Here is a 12,719-nt window from a genome sequence, read left to right as displayed (position 1 = left end):
AATGCCTATTCCACTAACTGTCTTCTGCAAGTGGCAGCCAGACCCTTCTCTTAGTAGACCCAGAGCCGTCTTCTCCCTGGGCTAGTGTTCTGTACTCGGCCCCATCCCAAGTCCTTGCTCCCAGGTTCAAGTTTCAACCTGCTATATGTGCTCTTTCCCCAGAAAGATGCAGAGAGAACAAAAAGGCAAGACATGTCTTGCTTTTAAAAACCTGACCTGAACTTGAAATGGCCGATTCCCTTGTGAAAGTCTCCACCCTTCAACGCTGTCCCCAACCCTCCTCTACCCATGTGGCCCCAGCTGACCTGGACATGCCATGTAACATTCCACTCCCACCCCACAAGAGAGGTGCAGGGGTTCAGCCCCAAAGAAAGCCAGGTTTTGCAGAGACATAGTATTTATTGAGAACCATCCACCTGAAAACCTCATCTCTGTGTGTCTGTGTGTGCGTGCACGCACGTGTGTGTGTGCGCGTGTTTGGGGACAGCGAGATGCTTGGTCAGCGGTGCAATCAGATGGCCTTGGCCAACCCCACGCGATTGTTGGCCCTGTCAAAGACACTGTAATACTCCCGGATGAAGACATCCCCCAGGATCCACAGCTCGGAATTGTTGTCACCTTGAAAGCCACTGGTGCAGAAACCCTGGTCCTGGAAAAGGTGACATCAAACTGGTCCCAACCCCAGTTGCTGTGCCTGACCCTACCCCACCCCCCAGTCACTCTTGCATCTATTATTTCCTTTCATCCTTGAAATCACCTTCCGATGTAAGCAAACAAGTATCAGATTCATCTCCTTAACAGATGAAGTTGATATTCAAAATGAAGTGACTGATGCCAAGGTCACCTGGCGGGCCCCCTCCCCTGCTCCCCCTCTCAGGTCCTCCCCAGCCCCTCACCCTCCTGCTCTCAGCACCTACGGCCTGGATGACCATCTAGAGCAGGCCTGGGGGCTCGAGGCCTTGCCTGTTGGAGATGCTCAAAATTAGGTCAAAGCTGAGGCCAGCAGGGTCAGTGGGGATGAGGGTTGGGTCCCCACAAAGCCCAGGCCATAGAAAAAAATCCCTGACAAAGCCCCGGGTCCCAGGGCTTAGAAGCTAGAGCTGTGGCTGGAGGTTCCTACTGGCGGCCGTGGCCCGCCCACCGCACCCTCCCTCCGTGACAGCTGTCCTTTCTGTCTGCCCCATTTCTCCCAGGATGAGGCTGTAGCAGCCACAGATGAGGCCCAGGAATGACAGGCCTCACTCGAAGGTCCAGTCTGTCTAAAGTTACAGCCTGCTTTCTCCATCTTGGCCCTGCCACTCATCACCAACGCGCTGACCTGCCAGGAGGGAGGAGGGGTGCGGGTGAGCCCGGCCTTCCTGCCCAGAGGCTCCTACCTTGCTTGTGTAGGCGGAGGGGGACAGTGGGTAGTCTCTGCCATTGATCTCGAAGACCACGGTGGGCATGCTCCTCAGGCTCCCACAGTTGACGTCAAACTGAAGACCAGAGGGAAGTCCTCTTAGAAGGGCCATGGGTGTGATCTGACCCGCGGGAGGCAGAGGAAGTCCCAGGTGGGCCCTCTTCCTCTGCGCTGGAACCACACCATGGGGAGGGGCCCGCCCCTCAGGGGATCCTAGGGAGGCCCTTAGACCTCAAAGGAGTCATGCTGAGGAGGACCAGCTGTCATCCAGCCCAGGGACAGAGCCCAGTGGGGTTTGTCTTGGAGTTTCCCCTCCAGGCCAAGCCAGAGCCCCCAAGGACACTGGAAGCACCTAGCTGTCAGGGAGGAAGAGGGGAGGCCCATGGATGGACAGGGGACAAGAAGGCACAGCAAAACTCAGCAAGTCAGGGATGTATGACCCTCCCAGGGGACAAGAGGTCAGACTGCGGCCGGCCGCCGCAGGAGACGTGGGAGCTCCAACAGCCACGGGGGGCCAAAGCTAGAAGAGCTAGACCATTGTGAAGGCCTCCCAAGAAATCCCAGCCCCTGCTGGGGAATGCGCTCCCTCACCATTTCCCTTTGTCATTTCTTCCACGTGCAAAGGGGTTCCCTCTTCAGGGGGTCAGGGTCTGGCCTCACCTCACCATACCGGTTCTCTGTGGCTCCAATAGCCATCTGAATTTTGAGGATGTCGCTGCTGGGCCCGAACAGCACGGAGGTACCCGTGTCCAGGATGGCCTGACAGCCACCAACACAGGCCACCGCCACCCCGTTGATGGTGACACTGCAGAGGGGAAACAGGACGGCCTCACAGCATATCCAGCACGCGGCCCTTCCTCGCTGGGTCCCTCCCAGCCTCCCCGCCAGGATCCTTGGCAGGAAGGAAGCCCAGCCACCTCAGAGCCTTTCCTTTGGCTCCTTCCTGGAGCCCCCATAAGTTCCTGAGCCCAGAGAAAAGGCCTGAAACCATTTCCTCCCAACTCAGTGCCTAAATAGAGGCCGTGCCACCTTTCATGGGACAGAAACTCCAATGAAACCACAAAGTCACACGCATTAGGGGTGGAATGAGTACTGTGCTAGTTGCCCAGGGATCTGGTTTCAAGTTTTCTCCTGCCGTTTACTTGCTGCAAGTTTCCCAATCTTCCTGTTCTCAGGGTTCTCATCTACCAAATGGGTACATTACCCACCCCTTCCTTGACTTCCTTAAGTGATGGTTCAGACTTGATGTTAGTAAATTACAAAATGAGGATAATCATGGCCCCGCCCTCATAGGGCTTTAGTGAGGAGTGAACGAGGCAGTCACGTCCTCACTCGGCACAAGGCCTGGCAGGTAGTACTGCTGGATAAGCACAGCTAGTCTTTTTTATTATTATTATTATTATTATTATTATTATTATTATTGAAATATACTGATCATACTAAGTGATGTAAGTCAGAGAAAGACAAATTTCACATGATATCCCTTATATGTGGAATCTAAACAAATAAAAACAAGACAAATGAACTTACAAAACAGAAAGAGACCTACAGACACAGAAAACAAACTTACAGTTAACAAAGAAGAAAGGAGAGGGGATAAATTACGAGTTTGGGATTAGCAAATGCACACTACTATCTATAAAACAGATAAACAACAAGGTCTCACGGTAAGTACAGGGAACTATATTCAATATCTTGTAAGCATAGCTAATCTCATTAGTAGAGTGTCAGTGAATGTTCAGCATTCTCACTGACAAAGGTCATTGGCCTTGGAGTGTCTAATTCAGACTCAGATGTGATGATCTTACAAGCTGCCAGGCTGACACCTGGGCCCACACGTCCCCACACCTGAGTCAGCCTCTGGCAAAGCCCATGGTCGCTGCTCACCCACCTGTCCACGGTGAACTGCCAGTACTGCTGCACGGTCACGGGCACCCAGTGCAGGGAGCCGGTGTAGTAGGAGGGGTCAATGGCCCCCAGTGTAAGCATGCTCCCCTGGCCGTTCCTGAAACCAAGGAAAGGCATGTTGTGGGACTCTGACACCCCAGCTCGTGAGGAGGTCCCCCAGCCCCAACCAGAGGGCTGATGCGATTCAGACCCTGCCCCGCTGTCCTCTGCATACCCAACCCCCACCCCCACCCCCAAAGGCTTCAGCTGAGTTCTCCCAGGCTTTTCTGTCTCATCAGCTGCGGCATCCTTTCTCTCTGCAGCCCACACTCTCAAGCCGGCAGGCTGAGGCATGGCCATTACTGGGTGAAGGGAGGTCAGGAAGTCACCCACCACGTGGGTCACAGGACTGCCAGGCCACCCTTGGGTGTTCCCAGCTGTTCCACTGTGCCCCTACCCGCCCCCCGCCACCTGAGGCTTTCTGCCCCAAGCCCTTTGGCTGAGCGTGGGATAGGGGGTCTTTAACAAGGTCCCACTTGCTCTGGATTAAAACTGCCACCCCAGCCCAAACCCCCTCTGTTCTTTCTGGGGCTCTGTCTCATGGCCAGGAAGCATCGGCGCTCTGTGGGTTACCTGCTTCCCACTCTGTGGCTCTTATTCCTAGACCCCATCAAGCTCTGTCCCATCTCCAGGCTCTGGCACGTGCCACCCCCCTCGCCTAAAATGCGCCAGTCCCTCACCTGGATAGCTCCCACTCAGGGCTCAGCGAAGCTTCCCCTGGCCACCCTCCACACACAGATCTAATCAGACTGGGCTTCCCCTTACCATCAAGCCTTCAGTACACCCAGATCTCCCCTGCAGTGAGTGTCCTCATCACAGTGGTCATCGTAATTGAGTGTGTAATTGCGTGCTGTCGGTTTCCCCTGCTAAGAGGTTAACTCCCACTTTGTCTTGTTTGCTGATGTATCCCCATCTCCTGGCACAGCCCCTGCCCATAAATGTCTATTGAATGAATGAATGAATGAACGAATGAATGAATTCATACATGCACCTATCTGCCCCTTGCCTGGGTTCCCCAGCTCCTTCTCCTGGGTGTGGCTCCTCTCCCAGCTTCCTGCCACCCGCCCCTCTGTGCGGCTGAGCTGTACCATCACGTGAGTAGAGTAGGGAATGCCAGACTGGGAGTCCGGAGCCCTGGGCTCCAGACATGGCTCATCCACCAGTTCCCAGGGAGACTGTCCCTCTCAGGCCTCAGTTTCCTGCATAGTGAAAGGAGAAGTTTGGGCTCCTATAGAGCCTGCTCTAACAGTCTGTGACTCTCAATAACTTCAATAAATGATTACTGAGTCCTGCGAGTTTGGATAAAAGACATTAAAAGCCCCTATGTAGAGATGGGGTCAGACTTCTTTTTTAAATGCCACAAATGAAAGTCAAATTCTGGCCCAGTAGACTCTGTCTGCATCAATCAATGACTGTGCTGGGCATCTGTGGACAAGAGGTTGAATGTGCCTAGCAACAAGGAGCAGTTTGCTTGGATGCTGGTAACGACCCTTGAGTTGCAGTGTCCCCAAGGGGTGGACACTCCTCAGCCGACACCCCTGCCAGGCCGAGGAAGTCTGGTCCAGGCTGGGGGCAGCTCCTACCTGTCCATGTAAACCGAGAACAGGTCTCGGGCCACCAGGTGTCTGTCCATCATATTGTCAAACACGGGCACCGAGTACTCGGAGGCAAGCGAGGGGTAGGCCAGCCCCAGGATCCCGTCAAACTCGGAGTAGGTGAAGACCTCGCCAGGTTGCTCGGTGCTCAGGCCCACAGTCTGGTTGGGGTCCACAATGTTGGAGACCTGCAAGAGAGGCAGAGTGACCTCCACCAGGGGGCCCTGTGGCCAGAGGCAGAAAGTCCCGGGTCAGGCTCTGCCGGCCCGCCCTCCCCACTACAGGCAGTGGAGTTAGGTGAGCTTAAGAGAGAAAAGCCATCTTTCCCAGCTCAGTGCTGCGGTTTTGAGGGAACTGCTCCGATGAGGCAGGGGAGTGGGGAAGGAGAGGCATGGGTGGGACTACAGACAGCAGTGCTCTTGGTGCAGAAGTTGGGGGTGAACCCAAAGAGGGAGCTGAAACGAAGGACGCTCCGAGGCCCTCTGCCGGCCTGCAGCCTTCCCATCGGGACTCTCCCAGGGAATAGCTGTGGGCGCAGCGCAATGGATGGAAGGAGCACGCATGCACTTTACATCCAAAGACCCCGCTGTACATCCCTGCTCTGCCATGTGCTGTGTGATCTTGGACAAACACCATTCTGAGCCTCAGTCCAACTTGTTAAATGGAATAGTAATGCCCGCATCTCAAGGCAGTGCATGTACTGAAGACTACTAACACTGAACTTTTATCAATCCCTTATAAATGTTCGGTCAGTGAACATTTATTGGCACTACGCCAAGAAGCACAAACTCCAAAGTACCCCATCAATCTGCCCACTTCTCTGGAAGCCTGATGCATCCACCAGGCTATTCTGAGCTACCACAGTGGCTCACCAGCCTCCAGCTTCCACTCCATCCCCTCATAACCCATCCTCCACACAGGCAGCAAATGGACGCCATCACTGTCACCCCTCGCTTCAACCTTCCAGAGGCTCCCGATGGCACTCAGGATGAGATCTCTGTCCCAGAGTCCCCTCATGCACCGATCCTGCTTCCCACACCTCCTGTCCCTGCTAGGGTCCCTTAGCTCACTCTGCTCCACCCACACTTATCTTCTTTCTCTTCCTTGTATGCCCCACTCATTCTCACTCTCATGTGAGACTGCTGGGGGGAGGGGTAGGGGCTGAACCCTGAGCCTCTCTCTCCCACCCCCTGCCCAAGGTAGGGGAGTGAAGGCAGTCAAATGCACCACAGTTCAGGCCCACAGCAAGGGCCACCTCCTCCAGGCAGATGCAGATTTTCCCCCTGAACCCAAAATAGCAGGAAAAAAAGCCAACAGCTCTAGGCAGCAAAGACGCAGGACACCCAGGCAGGGGAATCAGTCTTCCAGAAGCCTGTCTGCTGGGCCACATCAGCCAATGGCTCTGGTGCCGACTTTTGGGGAGGCCTGAGCTGTGTGGGCACCTGCCCAGGCAAGGGAAAAAGCTGAGGAGGGGGCCGTCAGCAGAAAAGGGCTGTGTCCTTTTGGGCTGGAAGCAAGAAAGACTTCAGCCAGACCCCAGGAAGAATTCAAAGAAGGTTGAGGTGATAAGTACCAAGAGATGCTGCTTGATTTTTAATCTTAGTTGGGGGATGAGGACGGAAAGAAAGATGCTAACACATATTGAGCAATTACTTTGTGTGGGTCACTGTGTTAAATACTTCAGAAGCCAACAAGGGACAAGAGCAAAGGCAGCCCTTGTCCAGAGGACACAGATGCTCTGACTTCAAAGAAGATGCTGCTCTATGACTTATAAAAAATGAGGTCAAGCTCAGAGAGTCAGAGATGGGGGTCTGACAGTCAGCTCCCACCATCACCAGCTGTGTAATCTGAGCCTCGGGTCCCTCCTGTGACCCTGGAGATAAGAGTACCTTCCTCAAAGCTCTGTAGAAAGAACTAAATTTAAAATGAGATCACACATGTGATGCTGAAGAACTCAGTGCTGGCCCAGGCTCAGGATTCTGGACTAACTATGGCCAAGACAAGTGAAAAAAGGGGTTGGGAAGGTGGAAACTGGACCCAGAGAAAGCTCTCAGGTGAGGCTCTCGGGGCTGACATGGGAAGGACATCGGGGAGGAAGGGAGGGACAACTCACAGGTGCCGCTGGCTAAAATCCCTCTGAGTTCTTCCCCATGAGGCCACCCACAGAAGCAGGACCCAAACTGCCTCTGAGCACTGGCCGCGGCGCAGCCCAGCAGAGCTGGGGTGTCCGGGTGGGAGAGTGGCCGGTGGGGAAGGACAGGCTCGTGCCTGCTGGCCGAAGCCCTACTCACGGTGACGGTGTCGTAGCCCAGAAAGCCCTCCATGCTGCCCGTGCCGTAATGGATGGACAGGGGCTTGCCCAGGTTCCGGAAGGTGGACGACTTTCTCGGGTCAAAGCGGTGATGGTTTTCTGGAACACAGACCCAGGATTAGTGGGGCCAGTAGAATCTTCTCGCCACTCGACAGCACCAGTGGGGGCTAAATCCTCACCAGGCCTGGTAAGGATAGGCTCTAAATACTAACCATTCTCCCTACTGAAAAAATGCAGCCCCTTCTCTCTTGATCCCGCAGAGTTTAGTCAAAAAAAATTATTCTTTGCTGCTCAATCCACCTCTCTGACCCTCAGTGCTACCTTCGCAGCTTCCAAACAGAAGAAGGTAGAACGCCATGCCTGTGGCTTCCAGGGACCAGCTTCTACCAGCTTTGTGATCCCAGGCACGTCCCTTTGCTTTCCGAACCTTGGTTTCCTCATCTGGTAAATGGGGATTAAAAGAGCACCAACCTCCCAGGATTGTTGGAGAAATTAATTATTTACATATATTAAATGTTTACTCATTACCCCTCACTTGATTCTCCCAACATGCAGTGGCATGTCACAGCCCCATTTTATAGAAAGGAAAACTGAGGACCCAGCAGGGTAAGCAGTCTGCCTTAGCTCCTCATAGAGCACCCTAAAAAAACAAAAAACGAAAAATCAAAGTTCCCTCATTTCTAGCTGGTGCTTATACATTAGCCCTGTGATTTGCGCACCTTCTCAGTGTGGCCAGTTGGGAGGGTGGAGAGAGGACACGGGACTGCCTGGGCAAGCTCTCCAGCCACACCACGTTTCCTCCGGGCAGAGGGGCCCTGGGTCTAAGCACGGAGGGGTGAGGGGCAGGGGGTCACTCACTGCAGACATTGCTCTTGCAGTAGATAGAGGGCACCCACAGGTCAGAGGAGCCAGTGTCAAACACCACGGTGAACTCCTGGGGTGGGGTCCCGATGTAGATCTTCCCAAAGTACTGACTCTGAGGACAGACAGCACCAGGTCAGAATAGGGAGCATCGCTTAGGGGTGAGGGTCGATGCTCGGCGTGGAGCCTGTTCACTTTTGCCAGCCCCAGGCTTTCTGTTCACAGACCTGGGAGGTCGATGGGGAAGAGACGGAAGGAGGATCCCTGGGGAGGGTACTTCATGCCCAGTCCCCAGGCTGGGCTGCCACGCCAGCTGTACATAGCCTGCCCCTCGTACACGCCCTACAACCACGGCTGGGATCAGCCCCTGAAGCAGACTTTAGACTGAAACATAAACCCTGCCTGGTGGGGAGGCTGGACCACCCTGCCTGGGGCAGGGACAGAGAGGCGGGGCACCGCTGGGTACAGGCCCCAGATCCAAGCTGTCCCCGCCACACCTCCTTGCCAGCCCTCCCCGTGTGTCAGAACTAGGGCTGGGGCAGGGTGGGGATGACCTAGATAAGGAAACCAAGGCACTGAAGAGAAAACCGGTGAGTTGTTTACTGCCAAGAGTGACTGGAGAAAGGGACGGTCTCCAGAAAGGAAGAGGGCACAGGGGGAGCTCCTGCCACGTCCTGGCAGTGGCGGAATGGCCACCAGCTGCCCCTTTCCTGCAAAGCCCAGCCTGAGACATGGGTTCCCCAGGCCCGGAAAGGAGGGCATGATGTTGGACCTGGTAGCAGACCACGGGCCCCCAAGGGATGCTGTCTGTAGGAAGGTCGTCTGAGCTCAGACCCTTGAAGGCGGAATGATTGCCTTTGTAGGGTCTGCTGGCCCCTGGGAGCTACTGAGGGTGGGGTGACAGCCTCACACCCCATGGGGCTCCATGATTCCTGAAATAGGGAAAAAGGTGGTTGGGGCAGGGGGACATCCATTACACTGCATGGCAATCATTACTGGAAGGCTGGCAGAGCCACTCACATCCAGGTAGCTGGTCAGGGGTTCCCTGGCCACCTTCCCCAAGCTGGAGTACTTGCTGCTGACGGCATACTGTTGTCTCTGCAGAAAGTCCTCCAGGAGCCCACGCTCCTTCAGTGCTTTTCTCAGAGTCTTGCCTTTGTGCAGAGGGATCCTGAGGAGAGGGGAAGAATGAATGATGAGGTGGGCCTCTCCCCAGGGCTGCCCAGCCTCCAAGAAGTGCCCAGAGGCTCTGGCTTCCATAAGCCACTCCCTCATAATCCAGAGTAAAAATAAGATTCTATATCAGCTCCCAAATCAACTGGCCTTTACCAAGTGCGATGCATTCTGACATTTCCTGCTCCTTGCTCTTTTTTAATGTTGGTGGAGACTCAGTCGGTGTATTTCATAACCTCCTAATGAATTTTGCAACGTCAAGGCTTGAAAGACCCTAAGGCCTGTGGACCTACTATGTGCTGGGCACTGTACGGGGCTCAGGAGACACAGTGGGGAAAAGGGTACAGTCTCACCCTCCCGGAGCACACTGTCTGGAGAGGAAAACAGTGTTCCCACACTCTGGAAAATGCTATAACAATGCTCCCACCCTTTGCCAACCCCTGTTCCCTGCTCTCTGGGCAGCCTAACGTGGGTAGAAATTCTTCAAAGAGTTTCAGCACAGAGCATGGTCCCCAGGGAGCTTCTGGTAGAGTTTAGATGTTGGATGATGAAAGCAGATCAGCGGGAAGAGAATCAAGAAGGAAAACAACAGATGCTGGTTCTGGACGGGTCTCTGGCACCTCAGTGGCTCCCCAAGGCCCTCTGAGCCTCAACTTCTTCTCTGCCAAGTGGATCATCTCTCCCTTTCCAGCCCTGCCTTGGACCAACCAAGAGGCTTAACCTCTCTGGCTCTTGGTTTCCTCTCCTATAGGTTGAAGGAAAGGAGCGATGATTCCCAGTGTCGCTCTAGCTCCAAGAACCGCACGGTCCTCCTCAGCAGGCCTGTTTTAAGGACAACTGGAGACTACAAGTGTGAAAGTGCTTGGAGAGTAATAAAATGGCTGCAGGTTTAAGACCCAGAAAGAAAATGGGTTTTCTCCTGTTGTTCACATCCCAGATGGCTCCCACAGGGAACAGCCTTGTAGGTGAATTACGGTTTCTCCTCTGGCGCCTCCTGCCCCCAGCCCTCATGGGTGACTTCGGCTGGGACTTGATTTATAAGTGAAAGGTTCTCGAGACATTTCTCAGCCTTTGTCTCTGGTGATAGAAAAGGACTTCAGCCCAAAAGGAAGGAGACTGGACTGGGCTCCTGGAAGCAAGCCCACTGCTGCCCTTTCCTGGGTCCCCATGTCCAGGTCCCCCCATGCTTTCCGCTTCCTCCAGCTGCAGTTCCTGATCGGCTCAGGATCCCTAGGCTGAGCGCCTGGTGACTCCCACAGCAGTGGCTGCAACTTTGCTGGGCTGTCCTGTCACAGTACAAGGCCCCAGAAAGCCCCTCTCAGGGGGAAGTAAGCACTGAAGGCAGTCCACCACCCCACACTGGGGACCATGCTGAGCTTCCACACAGGCTCCAACTGTCACGGAAACCTCCACCCCACTCCTGCCTCCGGGCCCTGTGCTGAGGCCGCCAGACGCCTGGCACTTGGAAGAACTTCATTTTCAGGACCACCACAAGCAGCCCCCACCAGTGGTACTTGACCCCTTTTCAGGGATCCCACTTCTCAGTGGTGGATTCGGGTTTCCCTGGGCTTGGGGCTTGATGCAGCGCAAACCTGGGAACCAGAGGGGGTGTGATGTCGTGAAAAGTGCAGGCCCACCTGGGACCAAGTCTTAACCATGTGGCCTTGGGCAGCTCAGGGACCCTCCCTGAACACCAGTTTCCTCATTTGTAAAATGCAAATAATAATACATACCTAATCCCTGAGGATTTGTGACAGGACAGGTAAAGAACTAGGTAAGTGTCTGGCACCTAGCAGCAAGCAGCTCAATAAATACCAGTTATCATTTTTGGAGGAGAACCTGGGAACTTCACCCAAAAAAGGCCTGGGCACAACAGAGAACTTTATTTTGTCTAACAGATGCACACATGGCTCTTACGATGTGCCCGGCACCATTCAGAGCATTTTACAAATACTAACTGGTACACCCCTCATGACAGCCCTATGAGGTGGGTGCTTCTGTCTTCTAAGTTCACAAGCTTACGTTACATTAGTGGTGGGCTGGGGATCAAAGCACAGGCGGTTTGACTCCAGAAGCCACGCCCTTTATCTGCCAGGCAGCCCATCTGACCCCCTGTTCTTGTTCACTGCACCCTAAAGAGTAGGGGCGCACTTAAGAGGGAAAAGTCCCAAAATACAAAGGCAAGACTGACCGGGAGCGGTTATCCTGGAAGCTGCTGCTTTTTCTCGAGGTCGCCCCAGAGGAAATGGTGACTGGAAGACCCGGGAGAGACCCATCCCGAGCGGATGCGTGCAAAGCCCGTCCCCTCCCCTGGGGCCTGACACCTACCTGGTGATCCCACTGGCCTGGGAGAGAGCGAGGGCTGCAAGTAGCACCACGAGGCACCGCATCCTGGACCTGGACCTGGTCACCGCTCCCACCAGTGCCCACTCCCACAGCCTTTATAGCGGGTGCGGGGCTCCCTCTGGCAGGAAGCCCAGTCTGCAGAGATAGCCCCTCATTTCAGGCCACTCCACAAACACATTACGATAGCACCCCACAATCCCTGCTCTGATAAGGGCCACAATTTCACCAGCCCGGGGAACTTCAAAGCTGAAGGGTACACATGCTTGGTCTTCAGGCCAGGAAATGTCACGCAAGCCTTCCTGACCTGATTTCCCCTTTCAAACAGGAATTCTTGAGTTAACACAGGTGGGGCCACCGCCAGAACCCTATCTCATGTCCCACCTTGTGGTCTGCAAAGAGGCCTGTTCCCAGTGGGCCCCTCTCCTGCCCCAGCTGCCTCCCCTCCCTGGGCCTGACTTCACAGGAGCCCCAGCTCGCCCTGGGGCACTCAGTCTACTCCCCAAGTGACTTCTGAGCCAAAGAGTGCTTGCCTGTTCGATCTGTCACCTCCATCTAAAAGAGACACAAGCCCCAGCCCCCTGCACTGCCAGGGCTGTGCAGCCCTTGGTTCCATGTTAGAAGGAAGGGGATGTAGTAAGAGCCAGACCCCGTGAACAGCTGGGGGGACTGGGGAAGGTGAACGCACCACACACCGAGGGCCGGGAAGGGCTTCTCCGCGGCGCATGTACAGGGGATTGTGATGAGTAGGGGGTCCCAGCGTCCAGGCCAGATCAGCCAGATGTGCCCTCAGGCCTGCAGCCTGAGAGCGAATTAGGGCAAAAAGGAAAACAAAGGCTTAGCCACAAAAGTGGAGATCACAGCCCAGCTGTGCAGGGGAGGTTAGAACAGGAAAATGAGGCTTAATTCAGGGTAAGGCAGGGGCTTTGGGATCACAAATATGAGAGACCATGGAGCCAACTGCCCTCATCCTGCATGACAGACATCTGCGTAGTGAGGGGGCCTGCTGGTGGGGGGAGAGGAAGGTGTGGAACTGGAACAGAGAGAGCAGGCTGGGCAGCTGAAGAGGTGGGCATGTAGTGGGCCCTGG

General features: G+C 54.8%; 1 protein-coding gene across 1 annotated transcript; it reads right to left on the bottom strand.

Annotated features, from left to right (window-relative positions):
* Positions 1-383: 383 nt before the first annotated feature.
* Positions 384-11,719, bottom strand: LOC102515505 (chymosin). Its single transcript, XM_006194757.2, has 9 exons — positions 11,615-11,719; positions 9,134-9,284; positions 8,111-8,228; positions 7,233-7,351; positions 4,930-5,129; positions 3,291-3,404; positions 2,060-2,204; positions 1,377-1,475; positions 384-649 (listed from the first exon to the last, which is right to left on the bottom strand). Exons 1-9 carry the CDS (start codon positions 11,674-11,676, stop codon positions 512-514), a joined length of 1,146 nt encoding a protein of 381 aa, XP_006194819.1. The 5' UTR covers positions 11,677-11,719; the 3' UTR covers positions 384-511.
* Positions 11,720-12,719: the final 1,000 nt, after the last annotated feature.

This window comes from Camelus ferus, chromosome 9 (assembly GCF_009834535.1).
Source record: "Camelus ferus isolate YT-003-E chromosome 9, BCGSAC_Cfer_1.0, whole genome shotgun sequence".
Classification (NCBI taxonomy): domain Eukaryota; kingdom Metazoa; phylum Chordata; class Mammalia; order Artiodactyla; family Camelidae; genus Camelus; species Camelus ferus.
This window is presented reverse-complemented; position numbering and strand designations above follow the sequence as displayed.

Bases quoted from the DNA above. Each gene is read 5' to 3' on its own strand.
- LOC102515505 (XM_006194757.2), bottom strand. From the start codon at position 11,676: ATGCGGTGCCTCGTGGTGCTACTTGCAGCCCTCGCTCTCTCCCAGGCC. The intron at 5,130-7,232 runs GTGAGTAGGGCT...CCTCTCTTGCAG, and splicing joins TGGGCTACGACACCGTCACC to GTCTCCAACATTGTGGACCC. The intron at 3,405-4,929 runs GTAGGAGCTGCC...CCTTGGTTTCAG, and splicing joins TTCTCGGTTTACATGGACAG to GAACGGCCAGGGGAGCATGC.